Here is a 20962-nt window from a genome sequence, read left to right as displayed (position 1 = left end):
TACAAATCAGACTTATGAGTATATTTATAGACTTCTACTTGACGATAGTGACGTAGTATAATATAACAATAACAAATAACAATACAAACAACAAACGTAATAACAATACAAACAACAAACGTAATAACAATACAAACAACAAACGTAATAACAATGCAATTACAGTCTCTAGCACACCTATAAAAACAGGCAACAACTGCGGCCGGATACAGGGCCTATCACGCTCTACACTCGCTCAACGAATAGCTAGCATGCGCCGGGCCCTCTGCGAGGGCACGGCGGGTGGTGCGTGTCTTTGGACGCAGTTCCCTTGACTTCAAGGGACGGCTCTTGCCTCTTGCCATTACGGCTCTTGCCGTAATGCGTCCTACTTTGGCAGATCAAGAATGAAGATGAAACTCTTGTTCGGTCGTTATGATAAGACCTCAAACTGAGAGCTGACTGCATAGTTGCCTCTGTCGCCAAAATAATCACGAAGCAGACGCCGATCGGGCACTGACGCTGACGGTAGTTTTTCAGCGTCGCGTTTCGGTGTTATCGGCAGTTGCGGCAGTCGACGGCGTCTAGTTGGCCTGCAGCTCGAACCAGACTTCGTTCTTACGGTTCCAGAACTTGAGCAGAGGGTCGTAGTTGACACTGCGAAGGGACGAACGGTCAGTGCGGGCGTGGGAGCTCCAGGTGGAATAGGGAGCGCAGGGGTAAGGTGAGGAGCGGGCGCTCAGCGGTGACCTGCCCCAATAGGGTACAGGATGGGACTCGGGAGGCGGGCGTGAAGGTTTACACGAGGGTTGATTGCAGCTAATGAGGAGCTCGCCTAGCGAAGTATTCGGTTCCTGTAGTAACAAATGCTAAATTTGGTATAGTTGTTTGTGTGAGAGCGACCCTCGGATTGTACGCACATGGTGTACGACTATTGCACAGCCTAGTGATCGACATCGGAAGTTCTCTCTGCTGCCACCTGAGCGTAACTCGTGCCGTATGTCTGCGAAAGCATTTCTCAGCATGCATTGAGTTTGAATTGGAATATATAGTAGCTGAGTGTAAATTGAAGCCATTTTTGCGGCCAGCCCATGACCTGGGTCACATCACGCGTCCGTGGTCAGGCACATCTAAGCAAATCGCTGACTGAGAAACGTTCGCCGTCATTCGGCTCGAACGCTCTGCGAGCTCTACTATTCACTTCTGCCAGCTTTCTACGGCCGACCTGGACACTGGGCGGGCATTCCCGGCCTATTGAACAGGGCGGACGCGAGGAGGCGGCCCCGCCCGTTGGCGTGCACTCAGTATCAGCGATCTGACCCGGCCGTGCCAGAGCCGTCGTGCCGACAGGCGCACTTTCTCCGCAGCGAGGGTCAGTCATAATGGCGTTTTCTCCCCGCATACAAACATCGCCAGTCCCTTCAGGCGCGCGGGGTGAGGGACGGGGCAGACGGTGGAACCATTACAACTCTGACATAAAGTTGGCGCCTGGCCGCAAATATCTGGGATGGCCCAACTGTCCAGCGTATGCAAAATATTACCCCCGGCCCGGTTTTACGTCCAACGTAAATGTGATTCTACCATCGTTTTCATAGCCGTGACCCTATGGGCGCCTGGTTACGATGATGTCGATCATAATCCTTGTTTATGTCGATGCGGATATTGCTCGTCTAGCTCTCGAATCACTCGTCTTTATATGTGATTTCGGTCAGGCTTAGAAACTTGACACGGCTACTATATTGCATTTGTGCTCAATAAAATTATTCAATAAAGTTCTTGCAAATGACTCGAGAGTAGAACTATAAGGGAGAGGGTTGCTTGACGTTTGATCGTTAAGTAGGCAAAATGCCGGGAGGAATTTATTCGTCAATCAGCTGTGTTTTACTTTGTGCTTCGCCTTACTGCTTGCTTATGTCGCGCCGAAAATGCCATCAGTTTAGAACTGAAAGAACAGAAGACAATTATGTTCGAAACTTGGTATCTACCACAATAAGTTGCCCGAAAGCACAGGGAGAGCTCGTAAAACGCTGATTAGTGATCCCTGCATCACTGCCAATATCCGCGTCTCTTGTTTTATAACGAGAAGTCGCCCAAGCCCAGACTTTGACACGTTTATCTGCACGACTAGGATGCGTGCGCGGAACTGATGTTTCTCTTCCGAATAATGACAGTCAATCGGTTTTTGTGTGAAGCCAGGTAATGGGCCTGGTGGCTCTCTAAGTACAAAAAGCCGGCCGGAGAGGAGTGCCTCTGCTGGGACGAGGGAGGAGCGGGGAAAAGCGCCCCCTGCTGGGCCAGTCGGTCGGACCTGCAGTCCAGCCCGTAACAGCGTGTAAAGCCTAAGCTACACTATGCGTGACCGTCCAGGAAATTACGTGCGTGATCTGCAGATCCGAGATTGCGAGACTCCCTTGACATCGGTTTCTGCGTTTTTCCAGAATTTCCGTGTACCTATTATTGTATTCTGACATAATAATGACAACTAATAAATGGTTTCGCAACAAACGCGTAAGTTTGCTATCTTCTATACTATTTTATTAATGATTAGTCTATTTTGTTAATAAAACATCAAAAACACATGAAAATTAAAGAAATAATTATTAATTACGTCACTTGGATTCATACGGTGTGCCACCAAGTGCGCCAACAACTGTGTCATATCACGGAATCACGCAGATTCTGCAAAAAAGTTCGTAGCTCTGAACTTTATATCGGTACGGAACATCCTGACTGTCCTGACTATCCGGCATTTCCTGTACTGAACGTCCGGGATTTCCTTGACTGAATCTGCGTGACCCCAGTGTAGCCGACCCTGTGTATTTCCTATCAGCTGAACTTGACCTGCGTACCGATTTTCTGCAAAACCCGCAAACACGCAGATCACGGACGTAGGATCCCGCATAGTGTAGCTCAGGCGCGGATACAAGGGGGGGGGGGGCCATGGGGCCATGGCCCCCCCCCCTTGGCCGATTTTTTTCAAAAATAAAATAAAAAGTTAAAAAGCTGAAAAGGGGGCCTCCTGAAAATAAAGTGGCTATTCATGTTGAGATGTTGCCTGAACAGCTAGATAAGCTCAATAGACGCAGTTTTTTTTTGGGGGGGGGGGGCCAACAAGTGGGAAGATGGGGCCTCCAACAGGTGGGATTATGGGGGCCTCCTGGTTTCTAATGGCCCCTCCCTTGGAGATTTTCTGGATCCGCCCCTGGTGTAGCTAGACCTTAACGGTACGGGGACGGCGCCGGACGGAGGTCCATGGGAGAGAGAGAGAGAGAGAGAGAGAGAGAGAGAGAGAGAGAGAGAGAGAGAGAGAGAGAGAGAGAGAGGGGGGGGGCGGAGCAGCTCTGACAGCTGACAACTGGAACACGCTTTGACATTTCTGTTTGTCTGATGTGCAGTTCGAGTATCGTCGGATAGATTGAGGGTAGATCGTTTCCTTGATAAGTTATGGATTTGTCATTAGCATTAGGTGTGATAGATTAAGGCGTAGCTCGTTACTAATACCGAAGAATGGAGCAGAAAGGAAGGAAACAATTAAAAATGATTTAAATGTTAAAAAAGAAAGCATTTTGACGTGGCAAAAATCACCTTTGACGTTTGTTTTAACCGATAGATCATCAGTGCAGTGTGACTTTGTCGATTTTTGGACAGATATCTTTGAACTTCGAAGATCATATTAATTCCAGGCTTGTACACACGGCCCAGCCTGTTCCGAGTCGGGCGCGCCTCTCTGCGGCACCCACCTGTAGTACTTGGTGAAGTCGATGTTTTGCAGGCCGTGCTCGCGGGTGATCTTCTCCAGGGCGAACGCGGCGCGGTCCCAGCCGCGCCGGTAGACCACGTAGCCGCCGAACCGCCTGCAACGCACCGCCGCGGGCGTCACTGGACCGGACCGGGGTGCATACACCGGGCTTGGGAAAATACCGGCGCGAATACTGGGCAGTGCGCACTGATTACAACGGCGTGTGTATAGGACGTGAAAACTCGAAGGGTCTTAGGCTAGTAGGCGGATGCTGCCAGGGAACGTCGCAGTCATCAAAGTTCCCAGTCCTCACACGCCGAGGGATGACACAATAGGAACACATGACTCGGTGATTTTCTGCGGGATTTCCGCAGGCTGCTGTTATATTAATCACTCCCCCATAAAGCGATTGTGCAACTCCACATCGGGGCTGAAAGCGTGCCACTAAATAGTCAATTTCTACTTCTAGTGCATCACGCTGGAGCTCACACTATGTGCTAAAAGCTGTGTAGCACATAGCACGGGAACATTTTCCAGCAAATTAGTGCTCGTTCGTGTGAGCACATCATTTAGCCGGCGCTCCTGGTGTCCGATCCTGTCAGGTGTGGCCGTCGGACCACGCTGTTTTCTGTCACGTTGGACCGTCGCCGTTTGGCTCTCAGACTGTCTGAATTAGCCGTATGCATATGAGCCGGTCGGCGGCCCGGTCCGCCTCTCTCGGAACCGCCGCCGGCGGGTAACGGTGGAACACGACCAGCTCAGAGCCGAGGCGCCCCGCTCTCGATCTACTTCGGGCGCCCCGGCTAATGAATAGCCGGACGACGTGCCACGAGCCGCCGGATAGCCGCGGTTTCTCCTCCCTTCCGGGAAACAGTTTGCACAAACCTCGATGGATTGCACACTCGTGCCTTGAGGGCCTGAAGGAACATCGTGTAATTGTGTGTGGGACGTGTGTCGACTCGGGTGTCGCGGACTCACCGCGCGATGACAGTCCTGGCCGGCAGCAGGGCCACCTCGACGTACGAGTCGTCGGGCGTGGGCGGCGGGCTGTTCTGCAGCGCGTGCGGCAGGTACCAGCACAGGCGGTACGTCGGGCTCTCCGAGTAGGCGTCGAACCGCGTCGTTTGCGGCAGCGTCATCTGGATCTTCTCATCTGCGCAACGGGGAACAGAGCAGGGGTCGGTCAGTCTGGAGACAATACTGCGCCCTACTGCAGATAGGCAATATGCCCTTTTTATCACAAACCAGCGAGTCATGCCGCAGTGTGCTATGGAAGCACCTAACGCAGGGTCAAGTAGACGGACAGCACAGAAACCCTGATCGTGCTTTCTCCATTCCTTGACTTTCCATTGATCAGCCTTGCCATGGTACATGCCATAAGCTAAGAAACTGTACGTTATTTCCTCGTGCATGACGCCTATTGCACCTTTCCATCGCTGTCATGATGCACATTATAGCACTTTATAGATACTAGAGGTACAGGTTTACGCGATAACTGTATGTTTTGATATATATGATTAACGGATGCATTAGTTTGGGTGTAGAAACTTGCATTTTTATTGGTATGATTTTTGTAGAAGTGGGTAACTGCTTTTAATTGAACTGTAAGGTATGATGGTGATGCATGCGAGTTCTTCGAGCCCTTTGTAAGTTGAGATGTTACTGAACACAACCCTACCCTACCCTACCCTACCCTACCCTACCCCTACACTACCCTACCCTACCCTACCCTACCCTACCTACCCTACCCTACCCTACCCTACCATACCCTACCCTACCCTACCCCTACACTACACTACCCTACCCCACCCTACCTTACCACTACCCTACCCTACCCTACCTACCCTACCTTACCCTACCCTACCTACCCTACCCTACCCTACCCTACCCTACCCTACCCTACCCTACCCTACTACCCTACTTTACTCTACCCTACCCTACCCTACACTAACCTACCCTACCCTACCCTACTCTACCCTACCCTACCCTACCCTACAATCCCCTACCCTACCCTACCCTACAATCCCCTATCCTACACTGAGAAAAAAATTGACTCCATACGGGTCAAAACTCTTGAAAATGCTCCTCTGAAAACTCCTGAAAACCATTGATAACACCCTTTCCAGCAGAGTTCTTGAGTGTGTTCTAGGGTAACTTCGAGCCTTCCTCATTTTGTGAAAGAGTTTTCAAGAGTTCTTAATGGATGGCGAAATGACTCCATGTGTGACACCCCATAACTCTGTGACACAACTCTCCATTACTTCCGAAAAACTCTTCCCGAACGTTCCGACAGGAGTAAAAGGGGAGTTACGAAGGGGTTTTAGCATACGTCGCGAGGCTGCCGGTGGCCGCCATCTTTTGCGCGTAGTATACAGCACGTTGTGCGGGGCGGCGGGCGAGGTGTTAGTGAAGAGCGTGTTGACTTAGACGGACCTGACCTATACAGTGACGGATAATTGGACCCTACTTTGGATTTAAAGGTAAGCTTAGCTGTATTTCTCATCATGCTTTTATAGTGCAAAGTGTTATAATGCTGTGATGAGAACACATGGTAACCCCATGTTCTTGATGGGCTGGAATGGTCTCTGTAAGGGTAATTGATTTGTTTCGTTCCTGAGTGAGATAAAGATCGGAAACAGCATGCTCTGAGTTTCTAGGTATTACTTTTGGCAAATGTCATGCATTATTTCCCTGGAATAAATTGGAAAGTTAGGATTACACAAGCATTAAACGTCATGGATCCTATTGTTATTGCCCAATTATTTTAATATCCATATCGATGAAAAATATCAAATTTGAAGGGCATTCAAAGCAGAGCCAGACAATTAAACTATCTTGGCATAAAAGCCTTTATTTTCCTAGCCCCTATATATAAAAAAATCAATAATTACCTACCACTGCCACTGCCCATGAATGATGAAAACCACCGACAAACCAGCATGTTTAACCAGCATTTTGTCTAAATTGTTGTATGTTTTTAGAAAGTGTCCATAATTGAATTTCGTTCTTTAATGTTAACATGGGTACCTATGCAGCGTATAACGTCCTTAGCTTATTTTTAGCGACCTGCTCAACTTTTTGAGCGCTCAAAAACCTACGTTTTATAGCATTTCCCTACTCTGTCTGCAACTAAGATGGAGGCTGTTAACTGGCCCTTTAGACTTTCACTGAAACTTAACTTTATCAAAATTGTAGTGCATAAAAAATATGCTAACTTTGCAATCTCTTGCTTTCATTATTTTGACATCATGTGCCGAAATACAGTATCAGTGCCAACACGTCAGGTCGCGTGTGTCTCGTCTCGTCCATCTTGTCTCATCTGCCAACCTCTCAGTCTCCTCCCTCATTTCTTCCTTCCATCTTTCCTCGCTTCCTTTCTCACTCCCTCTTTCCCCTCCCCTCTCTCTTCCTTTCTTTCTCCCTCTCTCCCTCCCTCCCTTCCTTCCTTCCTTCCTTCCTTCCTTCATCCCTCCCCTCCTTCCCTCCCTCCCTCCTTCATTATTTCCCTCCTTCTCTTTTTTTCTTTCTCATCCATTTCCTCCCACGCAATGTTAAGTGTACCTATAATTTCATGGTTATTAACATTTTGCAGGGGATGAGCTGGAGAGCCCGCAGCGCATCCCGCAAGACACGTCAGAAGCCAACGGAGGCCAGCAAAATATCCATCCCACCATCGTGAAGGGAGAGCTGGACGAAGAAGACGCAGTATTCGTCGAGGCCCAGGAGGTTGTAGCAGCACCACCAGACCAAGCATTCCTGCTGTGGTAGGCCTCCTTTTAGATTTTTAGCATCAAAACTCGCGACCGTGAAGCATATGGAGTGAGATCCCCGGAAAGCGTGCCGCGGCGGTATGTCAAAAGCGTTTGTCAATTTTTTAAGCCTCCCACCGCCCCGGACTATGAATACACATTTCTTGAAATATATATATTTTTATCTATGCTTCGGTACACGAGCTTTGGGTGGTTACGCTATTCGTCCAATATTTATTTTCGGGGGGGGGGAGGGACTGGGGTGGAGTGATGGGAAGTTTGGGTGAGTTTGATGGGGAGTAGCTAGAGGTATACCATGAAGCTGTAAGCGGAGTTTTGGGGAATAATGGAATGGAGTAATCAGGAGTAAGTATGAGGCAATAGGAGAGTCATTGAGAGTAATGGAAGGGAGTTTCAGGGAGTATGTTGTTTGTTTTGATAGGGTAAAGAAGAGTAATGAAGAGTTTTCTAAAACGGTAGGGAGGGTTACAGAGAGTTTATCGAGGGAAGTTTTGGGGTGTAATGGAGAGTTTTGGAGGGAGTGTAATGAGGAGTACCACCTGGGAGTTTTGGGGTGTCGTTTTGGTGAACTCCCCCTTGGGGTGTCATGCGGAGTCAGGATTTTTCTCAGTGTACCCTACCCTACCCTACCCCACCCTACCCTACCCTACCCTTATACTACCCTACCCTACCCTACCCTACCCTACCCTACCCTACCCTACCCTACCCTACTCTACCCTACCCTACCCTACCCGACCCTACCCTACCCTACCCTACCCCTGCCCTACCCTACCTTACCCCTACCCTATCCTACCCTACCCCTACCCCTACCCTACCCTACCCTACCCTACCCCTAGCTCTACACTACCCTACCCTACCCCTAACCTACCCTACCCTACCCTACCCTACTCTACCCCTACACTACCCTACCCTACCCCTACCCCTACACTACCCTACCCTACCCTACCCTACCCTACCCTACCCTACCCTACCCTACCCTACACTACACTACCCTACCCCTACCCTACCCTACCCTACCCCTACCCTACCCTACCCTACCCTACCCTACCCTACCCTACACTGCCACCGACAGTCCAAGTTTCAGCTAAATCGGCCCAGAAACGGCTGAGATATTGCAAGAACAAATTAATTGTATTTACTGGCGAAACCCCTTGGCGAGCGGTGCCTTGTGTCGGCCTTCGTTGTCAAAGGTCAACGACCTCCCGGCTCTGATGCTTTTGACTCAGTTTTTAAGCGAACAACTGAGCCTAAAGCACGTGCCCTCTGCTCGGCGCCGGTCGCGGCCCCACCACGTGCACACCGCTGAACCCACACCCTCGAAAATTTAATACGACAAATGAATGCACGGGCTCGAATTGGCGTGAAAATTTCACCTCCGCAGCCCTTACCGTTCCCGAGCAATAGCCTGTTTTTGCCGATTCTAATGCTAACCCTATGGCGCACATGAGCACGCGCCACGGGCGCACCCCCGGCCGCATCGTGCCCAAAATTTAATACGACCTGTTCATTTACGTGACCCACGAGTGGTGAAAATTTCACCCTCCTGCGTCAATCGACGGCGCCGCAATAAGCCTTTTTGGGAGTAACCCCGACGGCGGCGGCGTGGGCGGCGGCGGACTTTTTAAGATTTACTAGAGGTACAGGTTTACGCGATAACGTATGTTTTGATACGTATGATTAACGGATGCATTAGTTTGGGTGTAGAAACTTGCATTTTTATTGGTATTACTTCTGTAGAACTGGGTAACTGCTTTTAATTGAACTGTAAAGTATGATGGTGATGCATGCGAGTTGTTCGAGCCCTTTGTATAAGTTAGGATGTTACTCAATTCAACCCTACCCTACCCTACCCTACCCTACCCTAGCCTACCCTACCCTACCCTACCCTACCCTACCCTACCCTACCCTACTCTACCCCTACCCTACCCTACCCTACCCTACCCTACTCTACCCCTACCCTACCCTACCCTACACTACCCTACACTACCCTACCCCTACACTACACTACCCTACCCTACCCCTACCCTACCATACACTACCCTACCCTACCCTACCCTACCCTTACACTACCCTACCCTACCCTACCCTACCCCTAACCCTACACTACCCTACCCTACCCTACCCTACCCTATCCTACCCTATCCCTACCCTACCCTACCCTATCCTACCCTACCCTACCCTTACACTACCCTACCCTACCCTACCCCTAACCCTACACTACCCTACCTACCCTACCCTACCCTACCCTACCCCTACCCTACCCTGTCCTACCCTACCCTACCCTACCCTACCCTAGCCTACCCTTCCCTACCCTTCCCTACCCTACCCTACCCTACCCTACCCTACCCTACCCTACCCTACCCTACTCTACCCTACCCTACCCTACACTACCACCGACAATCCAAGTTTCAGCTAAATCGGCCCAGAAACGGCTGAGATATTGCAAAAACAAATTAATTGTATTTACTGGCGAATCCTCTTGGCGAGCGGTGCCCGGCGTCGGTATTCGTTGCCAAAGGTCAACGACCTCCCGGCTCTGATTTCGCTCAGTTTTGCAAACGAAGAAACTGAGCCTAACGCACGTGCCTTCTGCTCGGCGCCGGTCGCGGCCCCACCACGTGCACACCGCTGAACCCACCCCCTCGAAAATTTAATACGACAAATTAGTGCACGCGTCCGACTTACAGCGAAAATTTCACCCCCGTAGCCCTTACCGTTCCCGAGCAATAGTCTGTTGCCGATTCTAGTGTAAACCCTATGGCACACCACGTGAGCGCGCGCCACGGGCGCACCCCCGGCCGCATCGTGCCCAAAATTTAATACGACCTGTTGAATGACGCGACCCACGAGTGACAAAAATTTCACCCTCCTGCGTCAATCGACGGCGCCGTAATAAGCCATTTTGGGAGTAACCCCGACGGCGGCGGACTTTTTAGGATTTATAATATTAGAGGTACAGGTTTACGCGATAACTGTATGTTTTGAGTTATGTTATGTTACGGGTGCATTCGTTTGGGTGATTGACTTGTATTTTTAGCTGTATTATTTGGGTAGATTTGGGTAGCTGTTTTTAATTGAACTGTGAGGGATGGTGATAGTTGCGAAGTGTTCAAGTGTTTTGTATGTTGGGCCCTTTTTGAACACAACCCTACCCTACCCTACCCCTACATTACCCTACCCTACCCCTACACTACACTACCCTACCCTACCCTACCCTACCCTATCCCTACACTACCCTACCCTACCCTACCCCTACACTACCCTACCCTACCCTACCCTACTCCTACCCTACCCTACCCTACCCCTTCCCCTTCCCCTACCCTACCCTACCTACCCTACCTACCCTACCCTACCCTACCTAACTCTACCCTACCCTACCCTACCCTACCCTACCCTACCATACCCTACCCTAGTCCCTACCCTACCCTACCCTAGTCCCTACCCTACCCTACCCTACACTACCCTAACCTACCCTACCCTACCCTACCCTACACTACCCTAACCTACCCTACACTGAAAACAATTTAACCCAAGGCCGGCGAGTAAACCGGTGTTTCGCGGGTACCCCTATCCGCAACCATTTTTAACCACCCTCCCAGGGGTACAGTAAGGTCCCATTGCAGTGTAGTCGTCCCTGCTCTCAGCGGACATGTTCGCTGACAGCGGTTATATCCGCTCAGAGCAAGTACGCCTACACCGCAATGGGACCTAGCACTACTCCTGGGAGGGCGGTTAAAAATGGTTGCGGATAGGGGTACCCGTGAAACACCGATTTACTCGCCGGCCTTGGGTTAAATTGTTTTCAGTGTACCCTACCCTAACCTACCCTAACCTACCCTAACCTACCATACCCTACCCTACCCCTACCCTACCCTACTCATACCCTACCCTACCCTACCCTACCCCTTCCCCTACCCTACCCTACCCTACCTACCCTACCTACCCTACCCTACCCTACCTAACTCTACCCTACCCTACCCTACCCTACCCTACCCTACCATACCCTACCCTAGTCCCTACCCTACCCTACCCTACACTACCCTAACCTACCCTACCCTACCCTACCCTACCCTACCTACACTACCCTAACCTACCCTACCCTAACCTACCCTAACCTACCCTACCCCTACATTACCCTACCCTACCCCTACCCCTACACTACCCTACCCTACCCTACCCTACACTACACTACCCTACACTACCACCGACAGTCCAAGTTTCAGCTAAATCGGCCCAGAAACGGCTGAGATATTGCAAAAACAAATTTATCGTATTTATTGGCGAATCCCCTTGGCGAGGGGTGCCTTGTGTCCGCCTTGGTTGTCAAAGGTCAATGACCTCCCGGCTCTGATTTCGCTCAGTTCTGCAAGCGAACAACTGAGCCTAAAGCACGTGCCTTCTGCTCGGCACCGGTCGCGGCCCCACCACGTGCACACCGCTGAACCCACACCGTCGAAAATTTAATACGACAAATGAGTGCACGCGCTCGACTTTGCGTGAAAATTTCAGCCCCGTAGCCCTTACCGTTCCCGAGCAATAGCCTGTTTTTGCCGTTTTTAATGTTAACCCTATGGCGCACATGAGCACGCGCCACGGGCGCACCCCCGGCCGAATCGTGCCCAAAATCTAATACGACCTGTTGAATGACGTGACCCACGAGTCGTGAAAATTTCACCCTCCTGCGTCAATCGACGGCGCCGTAATAAGCCTTTTAGGGAGTAACCCCGACGGCGTGGGCGGATTTTCTAGGATTTATAATAGTAGATTTCCCTCGCTCATTGTAATGCGCCTTGTCATCGCTTTGCTGTGGGTCTGTATGAAATCGTCCGATGATACAGATCCTTCCCGCTAAAAGAGGCCATATTCCGCTTGAACACTCTCCGAGCTCAAAGAACAGATCATACTCCGCTTCTTCCTCGCTCAAAGAACACGACATTGTTCATTGAACGCTTGTTGCGCGGAACGTTTCTTCCTCAAAGAACAGACGACAGCCCACAGATTGTCCCTTCCGCGCTCCATAGTCCACAGGCGCTCCTTCCCCACCGTAAGATAGACTACAGTGGACTACTGTGCTAGAATACTGTGCTTTCCACCGCCTGCCGTGACATTGTGTGTCGGAGATGATGAAACGCGCCGATTGTCGTCACTTTCCCTGGCTCGTCTCTGTCGTCGGGCCGCGGTGCGATCCGACCGCTCTCCGCGATACTCGGAAAACCCACGTAGGAGCTACAGGATCGGGTGGTGTGTTGTTGCCCCTATCCGCGGGCGGTGAAAATGGGAATTTGTCGAGTCCAGATATCATACATCAGCATCCAATATGGCTATGAAATAAAAGTGAAATGGAAGTAGTGCACGCCGTCAGAGCTCCACTTGGTATTTGGTTATGTGTTAATGCTGGATACCTATTATATAACTTTTTGTCCATCATGTGCATGTCTTTGTTCATAAACAACCCCATTATTGTTCTTATTAGATGTTAAAAGATATGTAATGGAAATTGTCGGTAATGTATGTAGGTATAATATGATTATACGATCATATGATTCGTTCTCTGAATCTTATATGGTTGACCGTGTTTGTGCCGTGGTTTGATAATGCAATCAGTCACTACCATAGAATAGGTACAATGTGTGTAATGAATTGCCAGTATCAACCTTAGGTATAAATAGGTAGATTAGCGCTTTTGTGTGCCGACGTTCTTTGGCTCGCTTACCTCGGCTGTTTTCCCCGGCAAAGTACTTGAAGAGTCTGTCGAACATGAGTTTGGTGCGGTTCCACTGGACGGCCTCCTCCTCCATGGGCTCCACGGTGACGGGCTCCTCAGTGCAGGCCCACAGCTGGGCCGGGTAGTGGCGCACCTCGTACCCCGCCTCCTGTCCGCACACATAATATATGGAGGGTAGTGGCGCACCTCGTACCGCACACACCACACACACAGGGTAGTGGCGCACCTCGTACCCCGCCTCCTGTCCGCACACACCACACATGCGCCGTGACGCGGCTGGAGAGCAGCGACCGAGCGTAACGTGCCACTGACCGGTTCCGGCATGACACGACCGTGCGGACATGCACGCGCGTCGAATTTGGCTATGCACGCGTTTCGAATGGCAATGCACGTGTTTCGAATGGCAATGCACGTGTATCGAACGACGATTCACGCCAACCATTTGTCGAACGCTTGGTCTACTTCTATTCCCAGAGCTGTATATAGAGTTTGCTGTGGAGATGGCGAAATCAATAGCGGATGGTCCCGTAAATCAAACAGCATGCACGTCCTCCGTCCCAGACTCCCAACCCCTGAGCCCTGAGCCCTGACACGACACCGCCCCTTCCCCATTTCCCACGGCACGCCCCACCGACTGACCGAGTTGTTGGAGATGACCGTGAAGGGCGCGTAGTCGAACCGCGGTATCAGCGTGGACACCTGGTCGGTGACGCGGTCCAGGTTGACCCGGTTGCGCAGGTTGTCACTGACGGCCGTGTACAGTTTGCCGGAGACGCCCGAGAACCAGGAGCCGAGCTGGTCGAGGATGGCCGTCACAGAGGGCGCCGGGCCGCCGCCACCGGGCGGGCTGGCCTCGGCCGCCGGCGCCGGCACGCCGCCATCCTGGGGGAACGGGGGGCGGCAGCTGTCAGGTGTGGGGGAGGGAGGCGGGACCGCGGTGTTACCACACTGCCCTTCTTGCATTGATCATTCACTGACTGTCGTCAAAACCCTTCCATGGGTTGTCATAACAGATCCACCAAAAGTCATCCGTGGCATGGCAGCAACAAAGGGAGAGCGAACCGTGCCAGCGAATTCACATTTCTTTGTAACTGAAGCATTACTGAGCTCTTGCGTGAGCTGTTAGCTCCAATCAGATCGTCATTTGCGCCATAGTTAGTGTAACGAAACAGCCGTGATTCCTCTCGCCCCCACTGAAAACTTTTCTACACCTTCCTCGGGTGTAAACACCTCAGGAGGGTGTAGCTGAAATTCTGCGTTTTTTAGCGAGCGGCGTCACGCGCATGCGCCTTTGCCGTCCGGTACTTTACACTTCAGAGCAGTGTTGAGCCAAGACAAAAATGCGGCAATCGCAGATCAAGGATCCTTTGTCAATAACACAGCACACATGAAGCGCGATCATCTACACTACAGGAAGGTGTTATTCGTAAATGAACAAAAGCTAGGTGTTAAAGTTCAGAATTGCACTTCCATAAGGTGTTGTATGAGTGTGATTTGCACACTAACGAGGTGTAATTTCGCTTTGATCAGTTTCTCAGCGTAATTGCCGTGTTATAGACCTGCGTATAGTGCTCAGTCTGCTATTTACACCTTTAGGTGGTGTTAATACGGCGATGTGAGTGTAAAAATGCTTTCAGTCACATTTCACCGGTCCGGTGGTCATGGGTGGAGAACCTGCCCCGGCCACCCCGGCCGTGGCCGGGGTAACTTTCAGCCTACCCCGGCGCGGCCGGGGTAACTTTTCTACTCTTGTAAATCCTAAAAGCTGTCTCCATACGAGAAAAGAAAACTCACGCTCTTCGAATGTTGACTTCCATGGGCGTAATATTGCAAATCAGGTAGGCATTTACCATTTACTTAACTTGCCATAATCTCCAACCCTAAGACCCGCGTGTGGTCGCCAATGCCAAGATTGCTCTCAAATCCTGTTCAGTTTCGAAATTTTGGCGCGCCTTCGGCGCACTTTTTCAAAACTACTGCTTGACCTCATTGCCTTCAACTGACCTGCCACCAACCGCAACCACACCCGTTTATGAGCGTACCCGTCAGGGTGCTCATAAACACCGAGCGGCCATCATGCTTCGAACTCGGACTGTTGTAACCGGGCCGCGTGCTCTCGCCACGCGGAATCCAACGCTCTAGCAACTGAGCTACGAGACCGGGACCGGTCGATATTCCTGGATCGACTCCCTGTTTGTATTATAAGAGCCGCCCAACATTGAAAAAGGCTACGCCCGTGGATGTCAGTGACCTATTTTAGTGCTTTGCTTGGTTCGATCTGTCAATTTCTCTGTAAAGCTTCTACTATGGTGAGTTGTCTTTTTGTAGCTATTTTGAGACACAATAAAAAGCTGAAAACGCAACATTTAGGTACTCAAAATGGCATATGGTTTGGTTTGGGTTCGGTGTGAAATTGCAAGTTTAAGCAAAAAGAAATAATAATTTAAAAGGAAATTGCCTTTTCGATCATTCCAAAAATGTTATGAATAATACGGTGTCGGATACAACGCTCATCCTTGAGCAAACACAGCATCCTATTCCATGCGTCAGAATAGGGGTTTGATGATGACCGTTGAGAACAACGTGAGTATATCGTCTTCCCGCGACTATCGGTCGCCGGCCGGGGTAACTTTTTCAAACATTCTCCACCCATGCCGGTGGTCCTGTTCGTTCCCGGAATCCCGTGTCCTCCTACGTGTCTGGCCTCGGAATTCCGTACCTGCCTAGTGCCTATCTGCTGTATCTCCATTCCAATAGTGAAGGGTGGGAGCTCATGCCGTTTTATAGAGTGTGTACTTTGATCGAAACGAAAGCAGCGTGAACGTCCGTTCGTTAGACCCGGTTTTCCATTACGCCATCGGTAGGTATCACTTCTATCAGATCGAGCTGCTGATTAGCCAGAAGCTATTACCTCTACCACCTATTGCCTCATGACTGGCGGGTTGACTGCCTGCCAGGAGAAACGCGATCCAAAATGAGGATAGGTGTGTCGTGGAGATAGAGGACGGGTGAATACAAACGGGAAACCACCGATGCGCCTTCACTTTGCAACAATGGTCAGTGGCTAGAAGGTATCGCTTTTCCATTTTGGCGTGGTTGGTGTCGTTTAGAGTTTCATTAGTGCTACATTGGTGTGCTGTCAAAATCGATCTCTTCGCTTGTATTTTGAAAGTCAATGTATGTAAAAGAAAGACAGACGCTGAGCGCTGGAGGAGCCGTCTTGGCCGTCCTGGGCGGGTCTACTTTGTGTATGGAACGGCGGAAGGTCCCACTCCCGCTGCCGGGAGAACCACACAGTCCTCTCCTCTCCACTCTGAGCCGAGAGGAGCCCGGTGGGACGGTGTGACACGCACTTTTCAGCCCCGCTATCGTCAGCTGCTCGTCAGCCGGGGTGAGAGCGCTGAGCGCAGTTGTCATTTGGCGAAACGCCGTCGGGGACAGACAGAGGCGCCGAGCTTTGGTCCAGAACGGCGTGACACGCGCTCTATACGCAGACCAGTGGGGAATTACGCGCTGGCGTAATTCCCCACTGAACGGCGCGACACGCGCTCTATACGCAGACCAGTGGGGAATTGCGCGTTGGCGCCGCTGGATTGTACCAGACTTTGGAGTACATTTTCACTATGTTAGTACCCAACGGAGAGTGTACTGCTACTTGTTAGTTACTGTCATTCATTAATGTAATGGATAGAAATTTAATAATTGCTTTCCCATTTTATTTGTCATTTATTAAAACACAATACACATCTGATCTGTAATAATATTTTGATTGGTGTAGGTGTGCACCTAATGTGCTTAATGTCTGGCTGAAGCCTTGTTGAGGACTTTGTTACCAGTGAAATGATATTTTTTGGACAAGACCTGAGTGTGGAAAACGTATCAATCATCAGTTTATCAAAGAAAAGCAGATGTGTTTTTAGATATTAAAATGCGCAATGATTTTATTCTCTCCCGGAATAAAAATATTGAAAGTCGAAATCTGTGTTCTTAATCGTCTTCTAATCTGCACCCAAATCCTCAAAGGCTTAGCAAATGTCACTAGGTATCTAACTAGGTAATGGTATGAAAACAGTGAACAGCTATTACGAAATTCTATTATTGTATACCTAATGCATTAATGCATTGGACGTAATTGGAAGTTTCCGTTCTACTTTCTGTCACCTTCTCACTTCACAATCCTGGCGCTGAAGCTGCGTCAAAGCCAACTGACTGTGATGCGGGTACGTGCAAGGGAGAGTGAAAGAAGTTTCAGTATTTTGTATGCATTCTCTTACATAAGACATTCTTCTCGTTGCTTCGCTTAGACTATGCACATCAAAACGATCCGTCACCTTCCTTTTTTAAAGTAGCCTACAAAGGGCTTTGTATCTGGCGTTTGGAGAGAGTTGTCGAGACTCTCGCTGGCTAATTCAGTCCTTTGACGGTGGCCGGCGGGAGCACGCCAGGGAGCCTCGTTGGCATTCGGCTGGGGCGGGCGTATAGGCAGCCGATCCGTATCTGATGTGCAGAATGGCATGCGCCGCCTCCCACATTGCGCGGATGGATAGTTGCGTAAGGTGATGTCTTCAGATACCGAGTATCCATTGTTCAGGAATGAGGTACCGCTCCCCAGGATCATCAGTATTCGGCGCGGACCCGCGGCAACGGAGATTTCCAACTGGACGCTTTCCTTTGCTTCTTTGAACGCACCTGTCTTGAAGGTTGTCACCTGTGTCCTGTACTCTGCCTTTGCCAGCTAGCTGCTGGGAGTTGTAAGTTTTCAAGATAAGTGGCATTATTGAGTGCGTCAGTGCAACCCCGCGACCAGAGTTAGAATACACCCGACCGACGCCGCGAGATGCTACACAAGCAGATCAGTTTGTCAATCGACCTAAAACCACGGGAGGAAAATTATTTTCGCTGAAGCATTTCGATTTTGACTGAGTGATAACGGGGAACAAACTAAGTTAAGTATTGGTATTAGGGCACATCACTCGAACTAGCTTAGTGAATTCGGATTACCAAAATCCATCGCGATTGGCTCTTGTAGTAACATGTGGGAACTGGGAGCATATGAGCCATGTACTCGTATGGACAGCTGGTTAACTACTTCGCTACTAGGCTGTTCCTCGAGCGAATAATGACTCCTGCTTTCCTTAGTAGAACTGATAAAGCATCACCGCTATAGGGAACAGTGATATTAGGAAATGGTGACCTTTGGTGCCTTCCGCTCACGTATCTTCTAACCTCGGAAGGTCGTCGATTCTGACGTCGATATAATAAGTTTGAAACGACACATGTAGTCGGGTTAGTTTGCCGCTACATGGTCTTTAGAAGGGAGTTGGGTAGAGACAGAGGCCGATGCATCCTTCCAGAACCCGAATTTGTTACCAGGTTATATGTAGTAGAGATCTTGTTTTCAATCTTCAATCTGCATAGGCTTGTGCTATTTTTGCTATAATATCTTTGTATATCCGTTCAAATGTCAGTGATCTTAATCGATGAGGTCAATTACGGTCCAAGTTAAAGTGACCATCCCATCTTGCAATAGTTTTGAGTTGAGATAGCCAAATTGGGGTCCCTGGCTCGCACTTACCGGTTTGGGCACTCACAACATCGAGAAAGGTCTTAATTCGGAGATATTTAAGTTCAAAGTTGCAGCACTTTGGATTCAGAGGGGCTAATGCATTTGAATGTCCCATATGAATTTGTGACGTCAGCGCAGATTAGAGATTTAAAACCTTATACTAACGTCTTTGTGAAGCAGTGGCGGTATATGCTATTGGCGTGCAACATCTGCTGCAACTGCCGCACTTTTACGATACACTTTTTTGCACTTTTATTGCTTCCAAATGACGCCACAGGAACAACGAAGGTCGCAAAAAGTAAACAAAATTTAAAGAGCAATATCTTGAAAACAGGTGAATATTTTAGGCGAAATTTGGTAGATAATCGTTTTTGCTCTTTTTGAACCGAGATACGTCACTTTTATGCCGATTCATTAACGTTTTTGAAGGTAGGAAGGTCCCCTTAAAGGGACTATCCCACCTTCTAAAATGTTGTTAAAACCAGTTAAATTGTGCCCGACTTTATAGATTGGATGACCAGGAACACGGTTCTGGCATTTATTTTTCATTAAACATCTTAGGCTTCCCATATTCCAAACACAAACTTTCAAATATGTGACGTCACAGCCCAAAATTACCTCCTTCCCCAGGCCACATTACTGTCATAAAGCTGATTCTTTTTACTCTGTAGGCACCACAACAAAGTTCAGACCAAGTTTTAAGCGATTTTTCAACGAACAAACCCATTTAAATCAGAATGACTAAACGTGGTGACGTCACACTAACGGTCGCTCCATGTTGAAGATAGGGCCTTGTACAAGGCCCATTTTCAAATGAAGGGAACGAATTTCTTCAACACCAAGAGGCCGCGGGGGTTGGTTACAACCTAGATAGATAGTGGTTTCTGAACCTCGCCGCAAACTTGGCTATCTCAACTCAAACCCCATGTTAAAGGTGGGATAGTCCCTTTAATGCGGAAATATCCAACTGATTCCCGTCGACAAATGAATCGGGCATGCAAATGGAAGCCAGATTCCGTTTGTTCCGTATAAACATGTCACTTTGGAGACGCCAATGCTGTTTGTACGGTGGTCGGTGAGAGGTTTTTTTCATCCCGAGAAGCAAACGCCGGAGAGCAAACGCGATATGGTCGTGCGTTAGTTTCGCCGACGCTTCCTCTGTAACAGCGAACACTGAATGGACAAAAGCAGGTCTGTAAGCGCGTCCCCAGACTCGACTGCAGGTCGCTGCCTTACCTGTGGGAGGCAGCTGGCCGCCGTCACACACAGAGCGAGCACCGCAACACCGGAGATCTTCATGGGGGCGAGCGCGCGGCGACAGGCGGCGACGGACTGACGGTCGGCGCGCCGGCCGGTCTCTCCTGGGCTCTGCCGCCGCCCCGGGCAGCGCGGAGCTGCCCGGAGCCGCCGCCCAGGGCAGCCCGGAGCTGCCCGGAGCCGCCCGGAGCCGCCGTCCGGAGCTACCCGGAGCCGCCCGGAGCCGCCGCCCGAGCCTCTCAGGGCAGCTCGGAGCCGCCGCCCAGGTCAGACCTGACTCAAATAATGGGAGCAACGACTTGAGTGAGTCAGCGCTGACTGCACAAGAGAGCGTAGCCTGATTACATTGTCTAGCATCCAGACATTTAGTTGAATTGTGTTACAATCAGTAGAGCGGTCTCTGACGAATGGGTTACAATTGCTTTGCGTCATCGTTATCATAATTGCCTGCTGTAGTTATATTCTATTCATTTTACGCTGTAGATGCAGACAGACAATTGAATTATGTTGGAAACTCAACTACCCCCAGCCCTTGAAAAGGTGACGTAATAGTGCTTCATAAACGACATGAATTGCTAACCATGAGAGGAATCATGCAATACCATCAATAGATGTCTATCGAACTGATCTACATCTTACCCATTTATCAAATTTCTATGATTGTCGAAAAATGTAATATCGCCCACTAGTCACTAAACACTATTCTATCTGCCGTAGGAGTATACATACCTGTATACCTACAGCCGGCAAAGGCCCGTTGCGGCTACACACTGGTGCCAGGAACCCGTTACCCGTGAGTTGTAACCGGGCTCAACACGTCAGAAAACAAAATAGTTTTGTATGTAAGTGAACGATCTTGATCGCATTGTATATATTTCGACTTCCTTAGAGTTTGTAATTAGTTGAACGTAGGTAGGTACTGATGA

At 49.8% G+C, this 20962-nt stretch overlaps 1 protein-coding gene across 1 annotated transcript; it reads right to left on the bottom strand.

The window, feature by feature from the left end:
• Positions 1-6: 6 nt before the first annotated feature.
• On the bottom strand, positions 7-20196 carry LOC122391688 (heme-binding protein 2-like). Its single transcript, XM_043385855.1, has 6 exons — positions 20016-20196; positions 13853-14095; positions 13202-13361; positions 4697-4871; positions 3720-3833; positions 7-636 (listed from the first exon to the last, which is right to left on the bottom strand). The coding sequence occupies exons 1-6, from the start codon at positions 20076-20078 to the stop codon at positions 564-566; spliced, it is 828 nt and encodes a 275-aa protein (XP_043241790.1). The 5' UTR covers positions 20079-20196; the 3' UTR covers positions 7-563.
• Between the last annotated feature and the right edge of the window lie 766 nt (positions 20197-20962).

This window comes from Amphibalanus amphitrite, unplaced genomic scaffold (genome assembly GCF_019059575.1).
Source record: "Amphibalanus amphitrite isolate SeventyFive unplaced genomic scaffold, NRLGWU_Aamphi_draft 000449F_arrow, whole genome shotgun sequence".
Lineage (NCBI taxonomy): Eukaryota > Metazoa > Arthropoda > Thecostraca > Balanomorpha > Balanidae > Amphibalanus > Amphibalanus amphitrite.
This window is presented reverse-complemented; position numbering and strand designations above follow the sequence as displayed.